At 42.9% G+C, this 23,246-nt stretch overlaps 2 protein-coding genes across 2 annotated transcripts in view; both read right to left on the reverse strand.

Annotated features, from left to right (window-relative positions):
* Positions 1–3,802: 3,802 nt before the first annotated feature.
* Positions 3,803–23,246, reverse strand: part of LOC308075896 (uncharacterized protein) — a 39,153-nt gene continuing 19,709 nt past the window's right edge. Inside the window, exon 9 of the transcript XR_013932232.1 lies at positions 3,803–3,922. The gene's annotated coding sequence lies outside the window, so the exon portion shown is untranslated. The remainder of the gene's footprint in view (positions 3,923–23,246) is intronic.
* On the reverse strand, positions 9,202–22,513 carry LOC308076025 (E3 ubiquitin-protein ligase RNF38-like). The gene is made up of 12 exons (XM_080416095.1): positions 21,332–22,513; positions 17,513–17,553; positions 17,197–17,378; positions 16,263–16,707; positions 15,955–16,095; positions 14,464–14,643; positions 13,991–14,152; positions 13,741–13,844; positions 12,596–12,677; positions 12,378–12,499; positions 11,771–11,870; positions 9,202–10,408 (listed from the first exon to the last, which is right to left on the reverse strand). The coding sequence occupies exons 1-12, from the start codon at positions 21,630–21,632 to the stop codon at positions 10,346–10,348; spliced, it is 1,923 nt and encodes a 640-aa protein (XP_080272221.1). The 5' UTR covers positions 21,633–22,513; the 3' UTR covers positions 9,202–10,345.

Genomic DNA, 23,246 nt, shown 5'->3' on the forward strand with positions numbered 1-23,246 from the left:
GATTTCGTGGAGATCTAAGAAGCAACCAACTGTAGCACTCTCTACTTGTGAAGCAGAGTACATGGCTTTAGCAGCAACCCTACAAGAGTGTTTGTATTTGGTTCAACTGTTACGAGGTATTGATGGTTTTCATTACATGCAGCCAAAGATTTATGAGGACAATCAAGGTACTTATAAGGTAATATTAGGTAATATTATAAGGTAATAGGTAATAGCTTTAGCTAAAACTCCTGTACAGAGACAAAGGTCAAAGCACGTTGACATAAAATAACATTTTGTAAGGTCAACTGTTAATGATGGGAAAATGGTTCTTGAGTATTGTCCTACAGAACACATGGTGGCTGATGTTATGACCAAACCAGCTACAAAGTTTAAGTTGAAAAGTTTTGAAAGATTTATGTTTGGAGAGTAGGCCTAACATACAAGTTTTGAATTGGATTATTGTATTTAAGTTTGATTTATTGTATTTTTATTTTCATTGAAAAAGAGAGAAAAACATTTTTATCCAATGTGAGATCAAGTGGGGGTGTTGACATATGCTCTCCATTGTGTCTGTATCTATACTCTTATTTTGAAGTGCACAACAGGAAGTGCTTGTTACTGACACTATAAAAGAGTGACTTAATAAATATGCCCTAGTTCAATGTGAATGGGTTGAGATGATGCCTGATGTCTCCTTGTCTTCCTTATTCCTCTGTCTAGTATTATTTCACCTAACTATTGTGGTACACATGCAGCACCTAACTATTGTGGTGCACATGCAGATCGCTGTAGTGTAACTCTGCCAACAAAGGGAGTGGCTGAGAGATGGCTGAGAGTCTGAAGGTCGGACTCTCAGCACAGAGGTTCCATGTTCAAATCCCTGTCGTCCCATACTTCAATGTTATAGTATTTTGAAGTTTTCAAGGCCAAAATACAAAAAAGCAAGTCAAAATCACAAAGAGACATTTGAAGGGAGTGGCTGAGAGATCGGGTAGTGGTCTAAAGATCGGACTCTCAGCACAGAGGTTCCATGTTTAAATCCCAGTTTTCCCATACTTCGAAGTTGTAGAACTTTGACATTTTCAAGGCCAAAATACAAAAAAGCAAGTCAAAAGCACAAAGAGACATGGGATGGGAGTGGCTGGGAGATGGGGTAGTGGTCTAAAGGTAGGACTCTCAGCACAGAGGTTCTATTTTCAAATCCCAGTTGGCCCATACTTCAAAGTTGTAGTACTTTGAAGTTTTCAAGGCCAAAATACAAAAAAGGAAGTCTAAGTCACAAGAGACCTGTCTGAAATGGCTGAGAGATGGAATAGTGGTCTAAATGTAGGACTCTCAGCACAGAGGTTCCATGTTCGAATCCCAGTTGGCCCATACTTCAAAGTTGTAGTACTTTGAAGTTTTCAAGGCCAAAATACAAAAAAGCAAGTCTAAGTCACAAGAGACCTGTCTGGAACAGCTGAGAGATGGAATAGTGGTCTAAATGTAGGACTCTCAGCACAGAGGTTCCATGTTCGCATCCCACTCGGCCCATACTTCAAAGTTGTAATACTTTGTAGTTTTCAAGGCCAAAATACAAAAAAGCAAGTCTAACTCACAAGAGACCTGTCTGGAATGGCTGAGAGATGGAATAGTGGTCTAAAGGTAGGACTCTCAGCACAGAGGTTCCATGTTCAAATCCCAGTTGGCCCATACTTCAAAGTTGTAGTACTTTGAAGTTTTCAAGGCCAAAATCCAAAAAGCAAGTCTAAATCACAAAGAGACCTGTCTGGAATGGCTGAGAGATGGAATAGTGGTCTAAAGGTAGGACTCTCAGCACAGAGGTTCTATTTTCAAATCCCAGTTGTCCCATACTTCAAAGTTGTAGTACTTTGAAGTTTTCAAGGCCAAAATACAAAAAAGCAAGTCTAAGTCACAAGAGACCTGTCTGGAACGGCTGAGAGATGGAATAGTGGTCTAAATGTAGGACTCTCAGCACAGAGGTTCCATGTTCGAATCCCAGTCGGCCCATACTTCAAAGTTGTAATACTTTGTAGTTTTCAAGGCCAAAATACAAAAAAGCAAGTCTAACTCACAAGAGACCTGTCTGGAATGGCTGAGAGATGGAATAGTGGTCTAAAGGTAGGACTCTCAGCACCGAGGTTCCATGTTCAAATCCCAGTTGGCCCATACTTCAAAGTTGTAGTCCTTTGAAGTTTTCAAGGCCAAAATCCAAAAAGCAAGTCTAAATCACAAAGAGACCTGTCTGGAATGGCTGAGAGATGGAATAGTGGTCTAAAGGTAGGACTCTCAGCACAGAGGTTCCATGTTCAAATCCCAGTTGGCCCATACTTCAAAGTTGTAGTACTATGAAGTTTTCAAGGCCAAAATCCAAAAAGAAAGTCAAATTCACGAAGAGGCATATGAAGGGAGTGGCTGAGAGATGGGGTAGTGGTCTAAATGTAGGACACTCAGCACAGAGGTTCCATGTTCAAATCCCAGTCGTCCCATACTTCAAAGTTGTAGTACTTTGAAGTTTTCAAGGCCAAAATACAAAAAAGCAAGTCAAAAACACAAAGAGACCTGTCTGGAATGGCTGAGAGATGGGGTAGTGGTCTAAAGGTAGGACTCTCTCAGCACAGAGGTTCTATGTTCAAATCCCAGTCGGCCCATACTTCAAAGTTGTAGTACTTTGAAGTTTTCAAGGCCAAAATACAAAAAAGCAAGCCAAAAGCACAAAGAGACCTGATTAGAATGGCTAAGAGATGGAGTAGTGGTCTAAAAGTTGGACTCCAAGCACAGAGGTTCCATGTTCAAATCCCACTCGTCACATACTTCAGTGTTGTAGTACTTTGACATTTTCAAGGCCAAAATACAAAAAAGCAAGTCAAAACCACAAAGAGACACCTGCCGAGGGCCCAAAGGTGCGTTGGTGCAGTGGTCTGGGTGCTTGATCGGTTGCCTCTGCTATTTGAACATGGAATCTCTGTGCTGGGAGTCCGACCTTAAAGCCCACTCTCCACCAGACCGACTTTGGACCAACTTGGTGTCGGGAAGCGTTCGATATAGTCGTCCAGTCGGTTAGGGGTCCGTTGGGTGGTCCGTCGGGACCTTTTCGGCCGACCCAGAGCCGACCGAACATGTTCAGTTATTTGGCCGACTGGGGCCCGACTGGGAGTAGCCATGTTGCAGAGAAGAAGTGACATCAACACTGCAGCGAGGGTTGTCGGTGTTGCCAGATTATGTGAGAGAAACAAGCGACCATGTCTATGAAAACCTACATTCACTGTTTCTCGTTGTCGCTCCCAGAGAGAGAGATTGATTGATTTGACCTACTTTTGCGCTGTGGTGATGTAATTTATTGGGAGCAGGTGTGTAAGATTCCAATAGTATAAAGATTTTAGTTGGCTTTCATATACTCAATTAGATTTGGCCTTATAGATCGAAATGTGCTCAGTTTTGGCTATTTTATGGGTGTTAATTTCAATAAATTAATTAATGTATTTATTTTTGATTATTCGAATAACCGTTTTCAAAAATGTTGTGTGCACGTCAGCAGTACGTGGTGGAAAAAGTACTCAAATGTTTTACTTGAGTAAAAGTATCAATGCAATAGATGTACTCTGAGTCTGTTACAAGTAAAAGTCCGGAATTCAACATTTACTTGAGTAAAAGTACTAAAGTATTGGTATAAAAATGTACTTAAAGTACCAAAAGTAAAAGTACTAAAATGTTTGAAAATAGCAGATCTACAAGCTCAGAACGCGTGCATCGCAACACGTTGTGAGCTTGTAGATCTGCTATTTTCAAATAGCTTATAGGTATAAAATAGGGCTAAAGTGGTTAATGTATGTTTTATAATGATTTATATCTGCAAAGTAACTAGTAACTAAACATTTCAAATAATTGTTGTGGAGTAAAAGTATAGACAATTGGAAATGCTCCAGTAAAGTAAAAGTACCTCAAAATTGTACTTGAGTAAATGTACTAGTTACTTTACACCACTGCACGTCAGTGAAGAAAAAAAGAAAAAACGCTGGGAACATCCCTATATTTAGAAGTGACTTTGCAGGGAAACAAGCCCAAAGTCGCTTATAAAAAGCAGACCTGGCAACGCTGTCAGGCTAGACTGAAAGTAATCTCTCAAGAACAGCAGAGGGCGCTGTTTTTCCTTTTTATTTGTCGATGGGTTCCCACATTGGGCTGGGCATTAGCATTTCAATGGGCACGTCGGCTGACAGACTAAATGCCAACTTTTGCCAACCAAATACCAGTCTGTTGCAGTCTGAAGTAGTCTGAACGAGTCTGTTTGATGGAGAGTCACCTTTAGACCACTGCACCATCTCTCAGCACTCCCTTCACATGTGTCTTCGTACTCTTGAAGTGTTTATATGTCAGCCTTCAGTTAGTAAAGTTGAAAAGCAATGAACCATAGCATAGAATGACTGGGATTTGAACATGGCATCTCCATGCTGAGAGTCTGATCTTTGGCCCGCTACACCATCGCTCACCCACTCCCATAACATGTACTCTCCGTAGTCTTGAAGTGTTTATATCTCAGCCTTCAGTTAGTAAAGTTGAAAAGCAATGAACCATAGAATGACTGGGATTTGAACATGGAATCTTTGCACTGAGACACCATCTCTCAGCCACTCCCATCATATGTCTCTTTGTACTCTTGAAGTGTTTATGTCAGCCTTCAGTTAGTAAAGTTGAAATACGTCAGCATATTAGAGCTTCATCATGTAACTTTACTATTCTACCCGGAATTTGTCTTTTAGTGCTTTTTAGTTATTTTTTTGTAGTTTAGCTGGCAAAACTTGACAATTGAAACTCTCTGCTGAAAGATTGAGTATTACTACACCATTACTCAGTACTTTTCAAATGTATAATTTCACATTCAACTACAGTAGGTCTGGGACTTGAAATGGAAACCCAGTGCTGAGAGTTTGAGCATTAGTCCACTACACCATCACATGTTTAATGTATAGATGTAGTCTTCTAGCGCTTTAAAGTGTTCTTTTGGACTGACCAGCAAAGCCCAGCTTCCCAGCTTGGCTTTGCTGGTCATTCCAGCCAGCCAGCTAGTTACTTTACACCACTGTTGTTCTTTAAATCTAATTATTATCTCCGCCAGGCCGAAAGGCATGGCGAGAGAGTATGTTTTGCCCCCTGTCCGTCCGTCCGTCCGTCCGTGTGTCCGTCCGTCCTTCTGTCTGCGACCAGCTAATCTCCGCCACCGTTGGTCCGGCCGCTGTGAAACTGCGCACACACACTCCCTGGATGCCACAGCAGAACCTCTGCCCCACATTTTTCAGATCAGCCTGTCATAGCGCCACCATGAGGCCGGCTTTTGAAAAACACATTTTTGGATATTACTCCTACAGATTTTGTCCAAACAACACGCGAATCGGTACACAGTATCTCTATAGTCATGTGATCAACACGGATCTGTCCGATTGACTATATTCCATCCTGATTGGTTAAGATTGGCTTCCAAAGTTTGCAGGATTGGTTTGTTTTGAACAAAATGCCTCAAATCATGAACGCAGCATGCGATTTCCGTGAAATCTTCCACATAGATTCCCACTTGGCCCATGAAGAAATGCCACTTGAAAACTTTCAAATCAGCCTCATGGTGGCGCTATAACAGGCCGATTCACGTTTTTACCTATAACTGCACCAATCTGCGTGAAACTTTGCAGGCACACTCCCTAGAGGCCAAGGAAAAACCTTTGCCCTGCATTTTTCACATATGCCTGTTAGAGCGCCACCAGGAGGCTGACTTTTGTAAAACATTTGTTTTGCTCTTACTCCTTCAGATTCTGTCAAAAAAAAATGAATTTTGCACGCACATTCCCACTAGGCCGAGGAAGAAATGCCCCCCTTTTCACATTGGCCTGTTATAGCGCCACCAGCAGGTCTAATTTAGCAAACCAGATTTTTCGAACAAAATGCCTCAAATCATGAATGCAGTGTCCGATTGCTGTGAAAGGCCTAAGAAGAAATGGGACCCTTTTCACATTGGCCTATTATAGCACCACCAGGAGGCCATAATAACCTACCTGACCTGGCGGAGACTTGTGCTCCGAGGAGCACTTTTTCTAGTTTTCTATCAATTACACACTCCATGAAGCCTTGAATTCATGGAGACTTTTTTTGTTTTTGACACATTCCTGAGCACAGACTCGGACATATTGGTTGGATCGGCGGTGCCACGTAGGTGTGAGGGTAGTGTAGCGGCCAGAACCTGAGTCTAGTAAAACATAATCACGATTCAAAGAACCACTTTTAGCACTATTTAGCACAATTTTTGTTTAGTGTGACATATGATTTACAGCCTGTAGATCATGTGTTTACCTGTAGACTACAGGTAAACACATTTGAACATGAAGTTGATGATCAAAGTGACAGCTTCTGTAACCTAAATGACTACATAGATGGTGAAAACAAGGTTATCAATGCCTGAAGTGTTCAGTACAAAGTGTAAGTTGGTTGGCTGGAATAAATTTAAGAAATTGTCATTTCAGCATCTTTGATAATGACACGCCCAGAATAGGGAATTTGGGGTAGTTAATAAACCAAACTTTAAAACATTCCCTGGCTTAGTATATACATATTTATAATGAGGATGAATGATGTATATTCATCCACAATGACACTTTGGTAGAGGTCTCGGTTGTGTGTAAGTTCATTGAAGCAATTGAAAGACAGAGTCAAATTCCTTGTACACATATAGTATGTGTTCTCATGCTTGGCCAATAAAGCTGATGCTGACAAAAGACAAAGTTGTAGCCATGACAGTACTCACAGTAGAGTCTACTGTGGATGTTGCTGCAAAGAAGCTGGTCACAATCCCTCTTCTGGTCCTCAGTTATGGTGTTAATTATTAGCCAGAAGTGTGTTTATGCAGACGTGTATCAGGGTAGTTGACCTTTGACCTTTAATTTGGACATAAAATGTCATCACTTCAATTTATCCTGGTAGACTTTTGCGTGAAAGTCTATGGCCAAGCACCTGGTTTGTGAGGGTCACAGTGAGTCTCCTTGAACTTTGACCTCTAAATTCTAATCAGTTCATCCTTGAGTCCAAGTGGACATTTGTGCCAGATGTAATGACATATACCCTCCAGTCGTTCCTCCGGTGGTCACAGTGACCGTGATCTTTGACCATCAAAATCTTCACTTCGTATATTGTACTACCCGAAAACATTATACCATCGACCACGGCTGTCACCGGCGGAGGAATACACATTGTGTCCATATAGGGCCGGGGTCTTCAAGGTTTGTCAGGCCAAGGACCCCTTATACTGAGAGAGATGAAGCAGAGACCACCCCACTACATATTGTATAAAACTGTGTTGCAGATTCATCTTTTTCATAGATTTCATAGATTGCTTCATAGACATGTTTGACAGAACTATCATGTTGGATTCATGTTAAATTGTATTTTTCAGACATTTAACCACTTAAAAGCCTCAACACATAGTAAACTTGACCTTTCACTCTGTACTTGATCTGCTCTTTTTTCCCTCTACACTAAACCTTTTTGCCGAAAATAGCCGATCTACAAGCTTGTAGAGGCATTGTAAGCTTGTAGAGCTGCTATTTTTTGCCTCAAGTTCTGTATAACTCTGAGGACCCCCTAAGGGTCCCCTGTTGAAGACCCCTAATGTACTGTAGGGTATTAGAGTAGGCTAATTATGTGCTATCTCAGTAAGACCAGTCCCACCATAGAGATAACCATCCCATCACACACATTATATCTGTTGTTGACATAAGGCTTGGCAACAGACAGGTGGTGGTAGGAAAGCAGATGTGTGCTGCTAGGGAAACAGTGCCTTGCACACAGCCAGAAACAGACATGCACTTAGAAGGAATATGGGGAGGTAGGCAGCCAGGGGGAACAAGCATGTGCTACTACATGTCTGACAGTCTGCACAGCAAATGGCTTTGAAAGCAAGTATGCCTACATTAAAGAGAAAAAATGTACCAGAAATTAGCTTCAATTGTTTTTGTTTTAATTTAGATCATTAGATATTTGGTTGTTAGGCTTTAATATTTATACCGGTAGACTACCGGTAGTTACTTTTTAATTTCCCACACTGCTGTTTTCCCCCTTCACCTATACTGGTTTCATCTGCTAGTGAGGAACTTTACCAGGAGCATGTTGCATGAGCAGAAGAACACCCTACTCTTCAGTTCAACATTCCCTGCTAACCTGTAGGCCATTGTTTTTCTGAGGATGGCTGGGCAAGAAGAGTGCTTGTGTTTGTCAACATCCTACATATGTGCCATGTTTCACAACAAATGCACAACTTTTAAATCACTTGACAATATCGCAGGCACGCATCATGAGCCTCGAGGCCCCGCTGTTGCCATACCTGCGAAACGTTTGGCAAGCGGGTGTCTACAAACAGCCGATGGCGTTGCACATCAACAATCACACCGGCGGAGTTGGCAAGCCATGGTGGAGGAACAGGTTATTATCACATGATGAAGCTCCCGACCCTTCCCTCCCATCTCGGCCAATAACAAGCCATCTCAGCTGAAGTCTTTCACAGCTATCCTGGGGGAAAAAACAATAGTGCCACTGTGTGACCTGTAGGAGCTACTGGTGAGGCAACGGATTGCCCTCCCCGTCCAGGTTCCCTCCAGCAAACATTGCCATTATAGGCCTACTCGTGTGGACGCCCAGCCAAGCCGAAGTCACAGCGGAGGATTCAATCCCAGTCTCCACAGTGGTGGACAAGACAGTTTACCTCTGCGTAACCCAAGCGCTGTTATGGTTCATTTTTATATGAATTCCAATAAAGCCATTTTTGGGCGGTGAAACCGCCCCTATATGTGAGGTTTGGACATCGACATTCGCTGCACTGTGATTTTTTTTAAGTTAGGGGTGTACAATGGTTGGTCCACAATATTACTTTTCTTTAAGTGAACTTCCATCACTGTGATGACCACTGTGACCACACCGCCCACTTCACACTGTGATTTTTATTAATGATTTGTTCCCCTCAAACATCCACACTGAACTATAGATTTACCACATAGGCCTAATGTTAAACACCTAATGTTAAACACATTCTCTTCATTAATGCATGTTATTAGATGGATCTACAGGTCCACTTAAAACGGATCTAAAATAGATTTGTACAGTAACTCCACCTAATGGTAGCTTGGTGGTATTGGAGCTTAAAACCCAAATTCCACAAAACAAAATACAACAGGAAGCCAGTGATAACGTGTGCAATATCATGTTTAATATTAACGACCCACCACTCTAACACATCCAACAATTAAACTCTTTTGAAAAAAACTGTACAAAAAGCTGTTTTTAGAAAGTTCATATCAAGCCTTTTATTTGGTATACAGATATTCATATATTTATACAGTATATATATATATAGATATATATGTATAGATATATGTATAGAACACATGTGCCACTGCAAAGTCACAGACAAACTCATCTTTGATAAAACAGTAAAGGAAATAAAAATATATAATGCGCTTAACTTCAAAGTTGTACAGTGAAGCGTGCTGTCGTAAATGATAATCAAAAACGGAATGATGAGGTAACTGCCAGGCAGGAAAAACAATTGCTTATAATAATGGTCAATCAGTAATAATACTAATAAATGATCAATTAAAACAGAAACAGATTGATCAGGCCTCCAAGCGGCAGCATGGAGCCTTAGTGTCATAAACTAAATTAAAAAGGAGAAAAGTGTATTACATATACACACACACACACACACACACATATATTAGGCATACATACATACAGTGCATACATGTACAAACAGTAAGTACAATCAGTCACTCATGAGAACAAAAAGTCAGACATTCATTACTCTTGTCCGATACATAACAGAAACTCAGGCATGCTCTGGGACAGCACAGATTGATCACTCTCGCACACATACACAGTCATACCGTAGGCATGTACCGAAGCCCAGAATCGCAGGGTTGCGTAAACAATGCCTGCAACTACACACACACACACACACACACACATCTCTCTCACACACACACACACACACACACACACAAGAGTATGTCAGAGGGTGGGTCAATCTGAGGGACATTCAGAGCTGAGGAGAAATGTAAGGAGGGCTTTGAGGGGGGGTTCACAGAAAAAAATAAACGGGCATGACAGAAAGCATATATGGAAGAAATAAAAGAGGAATACACAGATGAGGCAATACTAGAATTAAGAGAATTAATGACAACGGGAAGGAGGGTGGGGGAAAAAGTGCTACTGGATGAAAGAGTGTGTGCGTGCGCAATCTGCGCATGTCCTCATGCGTGTTAACACGGGGGGGCAGTGCTAGAACAGTTTGACGGACAGTAAGGAGTGTCTACAATAATCCCCTTTGTGGTCACTCTGAATCTCTCTGGACCTCCGAGGCGTCGGCTCGGCAGATGGGACACGTCCTGTTAGCCTGAAGAGATGGATAGAGCACAGGAGGAGGCTTCATGTTAGGCACATTTTCACAGTAAATTCATTGCTTCGGTGGCACGAGAGAGAATGGCTTCCAATCCTCCTACGGTGCAATAGTATTGCAGTCAAAAATGTTATGGGCATTTAGCTGATAACAGAAAATAGTTATCGATTCCCTTATTAATATTTTCACTACAGTATTTAGCTCATTGGGTATTTTATTGTAGTGCTTATTTGTGATTCCAAAGTCCCATAAAACGAATTACTCTAAGTGAATAAAACAACTTAATTGCTCTAACAAATTATCCAGTGGTATCCCTCGCTGAGCATTGGGGAAAAGCTTAGCACCCAACTCGCACATCATTTCATTAAGCTGTGATTAAAATGACTACCATTCAGTGTCCTATCATGAAGTGCCACGTTAATGTAACTTGTGAACAATAGCTATATTCCAACAGCATTTTCAGTGGATAATCAAGTATGTCAAGGCATTCCCAGGGCTTATTATCCATTGTCATTCTGGGCTTCAGGAGGGGTTATTATAAACTTTCTCTGTGGTGAATCCAAGGACTCTTACATCCTTCATATTGTGTGGCTTCAATCAAGGCAAAAAGGGCTGCGAGAGTAAGTCAAACTGTGGAAGAGAAATGAAATGTGCTCTCTAATCCAGAGGTTCCCAACCACCGGGCCACGGACGGGTGCCGGTCCGTGGGACATGTACCACAGGGCCGTGAGAAGGCGGCCGGAAATTCCTAGTTTATGGATTGTACAAATATACGCAGGCAACGTCTAGAACCAGTCTTTTCCACACAGAAAAGTTGAGTTAAAAATCCTGTGACATCACTGACGAATCCTCGGTATCTTGATCCTAGTCTCAACGAGCGCCGAGCAGCGTCGCTACTACTTTATTTTACGCTTGCACTACTGAAACACCAGCAGTTTATTATTTCATGCATTCAATTAAAACTAGTTTATCACTTAACATATTACGTAACCCAGGTAAAGCGATGCATCACTCTGCCAGTTTAAATAGTTTTCCACATAACCTTTTTTAAATCATCCTATCCTTGTGGATATAGCTCTATTTAGGTCAATGATATAACATGATGTAGTGATACAATAATATAAATAGCAGTAAACAGTGTTTTGATACAATTGGGTTTCGCACTGTGATATATATTAATATCTGAATAGAGAAGAAGAAAAAAAGACTTCATTATGTTTTGACCTTGCTGTCAAAAAAAGTGTAGAGGAGTCAAATGCTTGATATGTCTCAACCTTGACTGAAGCCTGAAATAAGAATTACAGAGAGCAGGCGTGAGTCAGCAGACTACACCGTGGCCACCTGAATGAATGAACTCACCCTGAGCCACTTGTCGACACATTTGCCATGGAACTCATGGCTACAGGGCAGGACTCTCAGGAGCTGGCGAGACTCAAAGTCACTCATACACACCACGCACCTGCAAGATACAAAAGTAATTTTAGTGCAAGATAGAATGGCTAAAGCTACATGCATAATCATGTTTTGTGAATGACTGATTATAGTAGTTTATGTTTAAGTCAATGCTCACTGTAGAATCATCATATAGACAAAGCAACACTTAATTTTCATTTCAAATATTTTCTTTTACATGCTGTCCTTGTAGGCCTTGAAGTACAAGATGCTAAGATACAAAAAGTAACTTTTGATCACCAAATTCCCAAGAAGTACTAGTTAATTGTAATCATGATGAAAATAATCCGAATTATTTTTGCCATCTGCAGCCCTAAACCAGATGTTCCAATAACTACTACATCACGTTTTTTTCCCCCACATTACTGCGTGGTGTCAGTCTAAATGGAAGTCCACCAAGCTCCGGCCATATGGGCAATCCCGTTTCTACATTCCCACTAAAAGCAGCTTAGGACTCAGGCAATTTATGTACCAATATGGGATGTATACCTAATTCCAATAGAGCAGTACTCACAGTGTTTGTTCTGACTGGTGGTTATTGGGATTGAACCGATAGGAAGGCAGCTGTTCAATGTCTCCCTTGGTCAGGCCTCTGAGTTTGGCCTCTCCCAGGCGCTCAGCCAGGTTCAAGAGAGCCTGTATGACATGTAACAAAATAACAAGGCTCAGATTTCTGTCTTCAATGCACAAAGAGGAAAAAGAGTGGGACACACATAGATTAACAGGTCAAACCTCATAATTTTCCACTTCTCCATCGTCCACATCAAGCTCTAGACTGATCGCTGGACCTGTGGGCTGGACTGGCAGCATTGAACTGAGGGAAAGTTTAACAAGTGGAAGTTAAGAAATGTCATTTACCCAAGCGATAAGTTAACAAACTGTATAGAGTGAGACACTAGAAACATTGTGGGACTAGGGCTGTCAGAACGAATTTCACTATTCGAAAATAATTCGAATGTGAAAAAAATGTATAATATTCGAATGCTAAAATTGCCATTCGAATATAGTTAAAAAAAATATATATATATATATATATATATATATATATATATATATTATTTTTTTTCCCTGACCTACCAATGTGAAAACAAATGCTTTCATCATGTTTCCCCCCATAAACGTCACTTGTTTATAGTAACAGAGAAAGTTACGTTTTAAAAACTTGAATAGTTATCACAACAGTGAAAGCTGAAAATCAGCTCTCCTTCTCCTCCCTGTCTGCACACTCCACTCGCACAGCTGTGTGTAATTCCTTCATCAATGTGCAGGAGCTGTAGTGTAGCTCCGCCCCTCGGATCTGCAAGACCACAAGCTTGGCTGATGCAACGCTGTGTGGGCTTGTAGGTCAGCTGTGTTCTCAGCGCGACTCAAAACAGGCACTTGTAGGCGGAACACATGCAGACATTATTTACGTGTGGTAAGAAGTTGTTGCCTAATATTTCTCTCCTTATCAAAAAACCCGAAAATGAACTAAATATATAAAGTAAAGCCATAACCATAACTATAAACTAATATAGTTGGTTTCACTATTTTCTTTAGCCTGTTATTAGAGCATTTGTATGTGTGCACGTATATGTTTATTATTGTACTAAATTTACATAATTCAATTTACACAATTTACATAAAAAAATACATGATTTTATATAATTATATATTATATAACATATTCGAAAATATTCGAATATTAAAAATAATAAAGCATTGAAATTCGAATGGGATTATAGAGGAGAACTGACAGCCCTATGTGGGACGTAGTATCTAGAAGAAAGACAACTCATTTTATCTTTGGTGCATCTAGGTTGTTGTTGTTGTTGTTGTTGTTGTTGTTGTTAACTATTGTCTTTTTAAGACAATTTTCAAACCAGTAATCTACTTACAGGAAGTAAGGCAGGAAGCTGGGGTGGTAAGGCGAAGGTGGCAGTGGTTGCTGTGAGCGGTAACGCCGCCCTGGGATCCGCCGAGGCATGAAGTTTGGATAGGACTGGTGAAAAATAATTAGATCAGTTCACTAAACTTGGCAGGTACATTTTAAAAACATGTACTCCGTTTTAAGAAGGTGAAAAGAATGCATCACTACCCATAATCAGAGACCCAACATCCTAGAGAAAACAAAATACGGTCACTCACCACACCAAAGAACTCCTGTGGTAGAGGATCATGGGCGAGGAAGTGAAGCTGTGCGGAGTGTGGGGTGAGGGCTGGGTGGGCGGTTGGGGGGTAGTGGAGCCCTGCCCCCAAAGACAGGTGCTCTCCTAGCAGCTCCACATCATTCTCTATCCTCTGTAATGGCTGGTGTGGGGGGGCATTCAGGGATACAGGAGAGGACAGAAAGGACCGTTATTGTTTTATGATGTCACCCGGGGTGGCACACACACCCCAGTCTCTCCTGTGTACAGTGAAGGGAATAAAATGTAATTCTGCAAATCACGCAACAAATAAGGTGTGGAGGAAGTCTTATGCACAAAGGATCACTTTCATACCGGCGTCCCTATTATGGGCACCTCATTATTGGTTAATATTAATTATTTTTTAACTCTGCACCAAAAATACTGGCGCACAATTAAATGCAAGTCAGGCTTTATGTGCATCCCTTTACTCACCGAGCGAGCCTGCTGTGTAGGATAGTGGCCAAACTGCCCAGGCTGTGGGAGGTGAGCCGGGTGGTGGGAGAGGTGAGGGGGAGGGAGGTGTGGAGGCAGGAGGAAGGCCGGGTCACTGGAGAGCAATGAGGGGAAGGGGTAGGGCATGGGCAGGTGCTGCACAGAGCAGGTCTGCAGAACCTGAGGGGAAGATCACAAGAACAGGGAGGGAAAACATTTTAGCATTTCAGACATGTAGGGAATGATGTTTTATGCACTGAATATCATGTGCATGTCACAATTAAAAAAGGGTCAGGACACCCAAAACCACTTTTTATGTTAACGGATATAAATGAGTTGCTTGTGACAGGGAACAATATTCTAAGAAAATGTCTTCATAGTTTTGTGCATTGGTAGCTTGCTGCTACTTTTGGAGCTAAATCTGCAGTTTTCCTGTTCCTGGGCTGAAAAGAAGTATTTGGCGCAACTCATTACCATTTGGCTCACTCTGTACCACCGTCCGCAGTGACGTAGAAATATTTAATTCATATTCATGTTTTTGTATCGATGGGGCGTGGTTTCACCATTCTTACAGGGTCTGACAAGCTGGCTTTGTCAGCAGCGCTGCATGCATCACTCACATTTCCTGGTTGTAGCAGTTTGTGCTAAAACCATAGGCTGGTAGGCTACAAAGATCATTTATGACATCTTGCGTTTGAACAGAAAAGCGTAATCCAGGCAGAGCAGCAGTAACGGCGCTATAAATCAGCAGGGTTGCAAAACCGACTTCAAAGCGAGTCAGAGCTCTGCTTCGAGCCACGGAGGCCAACAGCTGCCTCGGCCACGGAGCGGAGGAGCTCAACAGACAGAACAGCACAGAAACAGTGGTCGTTCGTCTCTGGCAGGTTGTTTGTAAAACATGGATATATTTTAGGTAGTTGCTCAGTCTTTCACCCTCAACTGCTGGTTTAAAAATGTTCATATCAGAATTCGCATCTTTCTCCATATAGTCCACACTCTGAACCTTTAACCCATTAAGACCTGGAACGCATCTGTGTCATTTTAAGATTTCTTTGGCTATTCAAAAATAGCAGATCTACACTTGTAGATCTGCTATTTTTGAAAAATCTTGGTATTATATATTTTTAAAGCGAACATTTGTAACTAATATCTTTTGGGGGTCCCTAAACAAAATATTTTGAGATGGGGGTCCGTGGCCAAATACATATCATTTTGGGGGTCCTTGCCATGAAAAAGTTTGAGCACCACTGACATAGCATTGCAACATGCGTTTTTTTCAAAAATCATCTGACATTTTGTAGAATCGGCCTCAGGTTAAATACAGATACCATTATCATCAAAAAGAAGAAAATGCAAATGCAAGATTCCTTCAAACCAAGTGCTTAAGTGCTATGTAAGACAGTAAAGGACTAATCATTCATAAATAATAACGAAGACAATCAACTCTGTTTGGTATGGACTGAGAGTCTGTCTTTCACACACAGAACTCACGGGGGGAGGGACACTGCACACTGGGTAGTGTTGTCCACTGAAGACCACTGAGCATGCTGGGAGCTGCTGTGGTGCAGAGCGAGGCGGTAGGCCGGGCGGCGCCCCCGGAGGAGAGACTGAGTATGACACTGGAGCTGAACCCTAGATAAATAAACGAGTTGAGGTTAAAACATATCCAATGAGATGCTTAATTCAATGGCCATGCCACACGCATGGGACAATGTAAGTTGCATAATCTTCAATCGTCAATTCAATTCTTCTTCATAAACATACAGTGACATGGCTTCATCCTGTCTAGTTGTACGGACCTGCTCGTGAAGGTCTAGCACCATGCTGGTCTGTTGCTGGGGCGGGTGAGGGTGAGATGGGTGAGGATGCTGTGGATGGGCCGCTGGATGCAGCAGTCTGGGGGACAGGTTTGGGGGTTGGTGGAGGGGCCTGGGGGAGAGGTTTGGCGGGTGGTAGCCGGGGCGCTCTTCGGGGCCGGGAGGCCCCGGCCCCCGGGTAGACTGCTGGCTGTAGGGGATGTAGCTCTGGGGAGGAGCCTGGTGATGGTAGTTCTCGTCCTGGTGGCCGGAGGACGGGCCGTGGTGAGGATGTAGGTGGTGATGGTGGTGGTGGTGGTGCGGGTTGAGGTGGTGGTGGTGGTGGCCACTGTTGTTGTTGTTGTAGTGGTGGTGGTTGTTGTGGGGGGGATGGTGGTGGTGACGGGTCAGGCGGTCTCTGCGGCCACGTTGGCGTCTCATTGGAGGACTACAGTAGGGGGGAAATGGGGAAGGGAGATTTGTAGACTTACCATTTATATCTTGAAATATACAACACAAACTGATCAACAACAAATGAGTTAACGCTAATGATCCACACATGCTTATGCATCACTGAGTGCGTTTACATCCATACCAAAGTGAGTATTTCAAAGACACTCGAGTATTTCTTTGTTGATTTGGTTTTGTGAAGGAGGCCGATGCACACCCCAAAAGGTTAGCGACAGGTGCGTAAAAGTCAAAAATGTACAAATTATGGAGGAGATCTCTGATGGTTTAGATCAAAGAATGGGACCGCACACCGTCTGGATCTTGCAAAAAAATGAAGCTCTTTATTATTCGACGTTTCGGTCGTTAGACCTTCATCAGGACAGACTATCATATTTGTTGATTTGGTGACTAGGAAAATACCTCATAATCTATAGAATTAGATGCGCGCCCCCCCCCTGCCCCCACCCACACAAACACACACAGTTACCTGCGACGGTTACGAACAGGTGTGTGACATCTCTCTGGCATGTAGTGAGGGTGTGGCCTACGACTGGGGGGCAGTTCCCATGGGCGAATGGGAGATGAGGGAGTAGAAGGAGGCCCAGAGCTTAGGTCTAACATGGGTTGCTGAGAAAGACGTTGCCTTTTTGGACTTGGACTGTCTTCCATCTGTGTGGGAACATGAATGAAAAAGAAAACAATGTATGACCAACTGTCTATACAGCCAATTTAGTCTTGGTTGAGAACTAAAATACAGCTTGAGAAAACACCAGGTCACAAAGCAGAGCCAGTTACATCCTTACCTTGTCCCGATCCTCATCTGGGTGGAAGTGGAGTACTCCCCCTGCAGGCCACAGAGAAAATAACAGCATCCTATCAGACTGGGCTCAGCAAAACAAAAACATCACAAGACACATGTACTGTAATGGACAGGCAAAAAGCAACAAAACAGCAATAATATGCCTACACACACACACAAACGTATGTTTGGGGATGATTTTGCCAATAAATGCCTAAGTTATGTTATACAATGAAAGGTTAGGTGGCCTGCCCCACACTATAAACTAAGGCTCCAATTCTAACTAGAAAAAGGCCACGCTTCTACAGCAATAACAATAAGGTGGGCTTGTGTTAACCAATGGTGAACAGACCATAATGCTAATTATGGCGGCGTCCAGTGCTGCAGCCTCCCCCCCCCCATTCTCAACTTGAGTCTGGCTTGATGTAGGCCTTTTGAACTTCCTGCTTCAGACGAGCAGACAAGAGAGGAAGTCATCTCTGGAAGATGTCACCCTACCCTAGACTCATCTTCTCCAGCTCTCACACACAAATCATTCCCTCTGATCTCACATGAAAACCACGTCCTCTTTGGCAATGCACTCGCTGCATGCTGCTCATATCGACTTGTGCGTGCACATACACACAGCTACCTCTTTGTCAAGCACATTTACCCCTTTGGGGCATCTCGTTGGTTCAGCAAGCTAAGGCTCATCCCCACAAAGTTGAAGCCAGCTCATGGCCCCCATTGCAAATCATCCCTTTTCTCTGCAAGCTTTTCTATTTCTCTCCATGGCATCATAAACAGAGACAAACAGTCCAGAGATAGCTGGGAAATTGCAATCTTCTCAAATGCTGAAAGCCGTGAAAGAGTTGTGAACAAAACATCTAACACCTTTCACAAATTCACAGCCCCTTATAATACAATAATGTCGTAGAATTATCTTAAAAACATGCAATCCGGTCCCAGTTTGCCAGTCTAAGTGTGCACTAATGCATGCAACAGGCACACAGCTCAAGAGGAATGTCATTGATTCAGCAGACAGTTGCCTTTTAAACATTGATGAAAACTTAAAACTCCAAAAATCCACCCTGTTCTTTGGCTTCCTACCCCTTCCTCAAAAACAACAGATCTGAGTGCTCCAAGCCTTTCTTCTCTTTGTGACACCACTCCGGAGCTCTGTGAGGTCTGCAGAGAATGACAGCTCAAAGACAACCAGCTAGTGGCTGCAGAGAACAGAGAGGGCAAGCAGGGCTGGCTGACTGATTAAGGCCCATACATAGTGTCCGTAAGACCCATGGGCAGATAACAGGAGCGGAAGGGAGACAAAATTGCCGCGTTTTGTCTGTCAAATTTGCCTGCCTGCCATCCGTCCACCTGCCGACTGAACTCACCCCGACGTGCATTCACCATACGTTCGCCAAAAGTACCCGTGGCGACCTTATAGGAACAACTATAGGAACAGTAGTGAGAAAAAGGTTCTTCAAGTAACTGAACGCCAACATGACAACAACAAGATTCAAAGAAAAACTTTGCGAAGTAGTTTGTGGATATCGTGGATATGTCACTTAAGCTGTCTGACTGGCTTTCTGAAGCTCAGGCAGGGAAGAACGGTGTCGATATACTGGTAGCCTTATCTTTGCTCCTCTGTTCAGATCAGATTGAGGGGTGCTGGACCTCAGACACCTGTGTGTTAGTAGTTGTACTCAAGGTTTAGTTTATTCAGATCCCCATTAGCTGCTAGAATTATAACAGCTATTTGTTCAGTGGTCCATAGATATAAACACACAATACAAACACGGTACCAGCACAGTACAAATAAGTCAGTAGTAGTTGCCCAAAATAATTAGGCCTCACTGCCAAGTGCTAAGCTATTCATGCCAAATGGAAACATTACTATTACTGTTACAGCTAGGCTAGTTAAAAACATGCCACAGGGTTTGTTTATGCTGTGAAGGGAAGGGCTGAGCAGTAGAGAGAAATAAAAGTAGGTAACAGAGCTGAAGATGAGGGGACATTTTCAGCATCTTCAAATACAGTGCTGGCACATTCCTCTGTGATGTTTAAAGGCATAAAATGCTGAGCTGCACAAACAAGGACACAGACAGGAAATCTAATGCATTAAAATAGGCACACCCATATCCCACATGCACCCCTAAATCTAACATATTAAGACACACATGTACACACAGGGTTTGGAGAAGAGGAATCTGTAGAAGATCAAACAGTTGGAAGACGCTGCGTTTAAGTTATACTGTCATACACACAAATCTCTGTCTCAGTTTGGACACCCGCACAGCAAAATCCTCAGTGTCAATTTAACTCTGGGACAGTAAAACAAAATTAGTCCAGTTAAATTAGCCCAAATGATTTTACTGTGCAGTGTGTGTGCATGCATGTGTATGTGCTGAATGTGTGTATTCCCTGTATGTGGGTTATTTTCGGTCTGGATGGCAGCAGCGTCGCTATTACAAGAGATGGCTCCATTAAAAGACTATTCATTCATTCTTAGCAGAGGGGTTTTTGCTTTTGCCTTTGGGGGAATTCTACTCTGGTATAATAGCATGGTTCTTCAGTGTTTTTCCAGAAGTTAGCCATGTATGACTTGATGAACACTACTTACTACTGGACAGTGATACAGTTGACTTGACAGCATTAAAGTATTAAGGTAAATAAACAATAAACAATATGTTTAATGCTTATTCCTAGATAATTTACTCCTACTTTGTAGAGGTGGATGGACCCAACAACGCTTCAAAATCCTTCCCGATACGGAATCATATCACCATATAAAAAGTTTTAGAGTGGTGACTGTTTTTTTTTTGTGAAACTAGAGTTTGGGGCACTACTTACACCTACGTCGCACTGCCCAACCAATATGCCCATAGAGAGATCTCTCTGCATCTGTCAGTCCTTGTCCCTTTTATGCCCACATATGGAGATCGCTGATGTCATCAGTATGCCAATATATGGGCATGCCCCCTTTTGTGCCCATATATGGAGCTGACCAAATAAATTAAAGGAGTAATAGAAAAATCATGGCACCCTCAGGCATTAGGACATGGGGCCGTGATTTTTATTTTATTTTAAAGTGAAATACCCCTTTAAGACAATTCTAATATAAGATCATTTGAAAACATGGAAAACACTCCTGTACTTTTTAAGTCACTCTACAATTTAAGCATTTATGTGCTTATCCAGTCTGCTATACACAGCAATAAGCAATCAGCTCACTATGAGATTTTAGAATAGCTTTCGCTAATCTTCAAATTTACAGACATGTTTGTGTAACATTATAGATATGAAGATATTCTGGTGAACAAGGCTGCAATTAAGTCACCCGAGTTTATAATGGCAGCTATTGATATTAGACACCTATTCTATAGCCAAATGTTTAGAGCGCCCAGCCGTTTCATTGCAATTGCCAACTACACACTTGTTTATGTTATTTATTTTTGCAATACCTGGACTACTTCAGTAATAACATTTGCAGTCCTCACCAACTATATCGGAGAATTCTGGGGAGGGACCACCTGCACTGTGCATTTTCACATCTACACATTGTAGTACACAGTTATAAATATTAGCTACTACACAGGGGTAATAATGCAAGTTACCTGCCCTTTTTTTTTTAAACGAGAGAAAAGGCACTACAACACCTGACGCCTGGCTGTTCGACCAACAGCTGGCAGAGAAAGGACCCAGCCTTTTTATTTACATTGTCTAAATGGCTGTTAAACCGCCAACGGTCTGCTTCCATCCCCCGAGGGCTGTGTGTGTGTGTATTTTGTGATGGCGAATCTCTAGATTAGTATAAGTGAGGCATCGGGCCCTGTTTGCTTACCGGCTCCAGGGTGTCTGTGAGCTCCGTGCGAGGAGTGTCGCTGTGCCCCGGCCGGCAGGTAGCTCCCCTGGCTATGCTGCTGCTGCTGCTGGCTCTCCGGGTAGCTCCGACCTCCGTGGTGCGGCGCCCACCCGGGGTTGCCCTGCTGCTGCTGCTGCTGCTGCGGGTAGTTCACCCCTCCGCTGGCGCTCATCATGTTCCCGTTACCGACGGCGTTCGTGCCGTTGCCTCCACCACTGCCGTTCACGCTAAAATGGTAAAAGCCAGACCGTGACCGCGATCGAGTCCTCGGGGGGTCCATGGCTGAGGAGGGCGGTGGTGGCTGGACCTAATGGAAGGCAGGCTTGGTAGTAGTACCGTGAGGAATCTCTCTCTCGTCGAGCAGAATCTCCGAGTCTTTACCCTCCCACCCGATCTATCGGCTTATTTTTTCTTAGTGTCTTCTTTGGCATTTAAAGTGGTTTAGTTGTGATATGGGAGGGATGGATCTCTTCAGATTCAGAACAGCGCAGCCTTCTCCTGTCGCACAGCCATCTGCATCGACCGCTTCGCAACCAGGGGGAGGTTCACGTCAATCCTCGGTAAAAGGGGGATTACTATTTCCCCTGGCGTAAATATATAATACACGTTATAATCATATGCGACATGTACAATTTTTTCCCCAATCAAAAGCAGCGTTTTATACTGGCTATGTACTTTAAACTCATCAACGTCGGTGGTTGCCAGAACAACAGCTGAGCAGCAGGTCTCAGGTTCTCTATTGTCCTTTCAGAGCAGAGCCCAGTGGCTTGGCTTTCTTTCCCACGGTTCAATAAAGTAGTTTTTCTCTCGCGTGTTGCTCCAGTAACGTTAGACGTTTCCCCTGCACGAGTGAACAAATAATGGCATAGTGTGGTGTACGAGCTAAATGAAATACACGAAAGCCCAAGATTCCCTACTTAAAAAACAAAACAAAAAAAATAACTCCCTTCAACACAGCAGTACAACTCGAGCCAGCAAGATGGCTAAAAAAAAACCTGTGTCGACTGCTGCTGGCAAACTACACACAGGACAAGCTAAACTAGATAGCTATCCAGAAAACAAACACTCTCATTAAACCAAGTCCCTAAGTAGATTACCAGTAAAGATCCTATAGGCAGTGGACTGCTGATAGTACCGTTAGTTGTGTGTCGGTGGTAGCTTCTAGCTAGCAGTGTTCAGTCAGCAAATATAACGGAGCAAATATAAGACTTCCGGTGGACGATCTCTTCAGAATAAGAGTACCCTCTAGAGTAAAAAGAAACCATTGAAAACCATTGAAAAACGGTTCATTTGCACATTAAAACTATAAATTAAGCATTTAAACGAAGCTATATATCACATATTATGTTTCTGTGTAACAAAAACGGATTTAAAACATTAATTATTTATCTAAATTGATAGATGCTGTTCAAAGGAGTGCATAGCCTATACAAATTGGACACTGGACAGGAGACGGTGCTTAGTGCCGGAACTTCTGAGGTACGCACGCGTTCGGGGAGACCCCCTCTACACAGCCACACTCTCCGCTAAGCGGCACTAAGGTGTAAAAAAAAGTGGCGGGCCGTCCAGTGAGGTCAAGGGTCAGAAAAGGGCCCTTTTCAGTGCATAGCCTATACAAATTGGACACTGGACAGGAGACGGTGCTTAGTGCCGGAACTTCTGAGGTACGCACGCGTTCGGGGAGACCCCCTCTACACAGCCACACTCTCCGCTAAGCGGCACTAAGGTGTAAAAAAAAGTGGCGGGCCGTCCAGTGAGGTCAAGGGTCAGAAAAGGGCCCTTTTCAGTGCATAGCCTATACAAATTGGACACTGGACAGGAGACGGTGCTTAGTGCCGGAACTTCTGAGGTACGCACGCGTTCGGGGAGACCCCCTCTACACAGCCACACTCTC

Source organism: Gymnoscopelus braueri, assembly GCF_963280865.1.
Source record: "Gymnoscopelus braueri genome assembly, chromosome: 20".
Lineage (NCBI taxonomy): Eukaryota > Metazoa > Chordata > Actinopteri > Myctophiformes > Myctophidae > Gymnoscopelus > Gymnoscopelus braueri.

What these genes read in the sequence shown, in the direction of transcription:
- LOC308076025 (XM_080416095.1), bottom strand. Translation starts at nt 21,632, where the DNA reads ATGGACCCCCCGAGGACTCGATCGCGGTCACGGTCTGGCTTTTACCAT. An exon ending in GAGAAGTGGAAAATTATGAG is followed by an intron (nt 12,500 to 12,595) that starts GTTTGACCTGTT and finishes CATGTCATACAG; the next exon opens with GCTCTCTTGAACCTGGCTGA. An exon ending in CACCAGTCAGAACAAACACT is followed by an intron (nt 11,871 to 12,377) that starts GTGAGTACTGCT and finishes TGTATCTTGCAG; the next exon opens with GTGCGTGGTGTGTATGAGTG.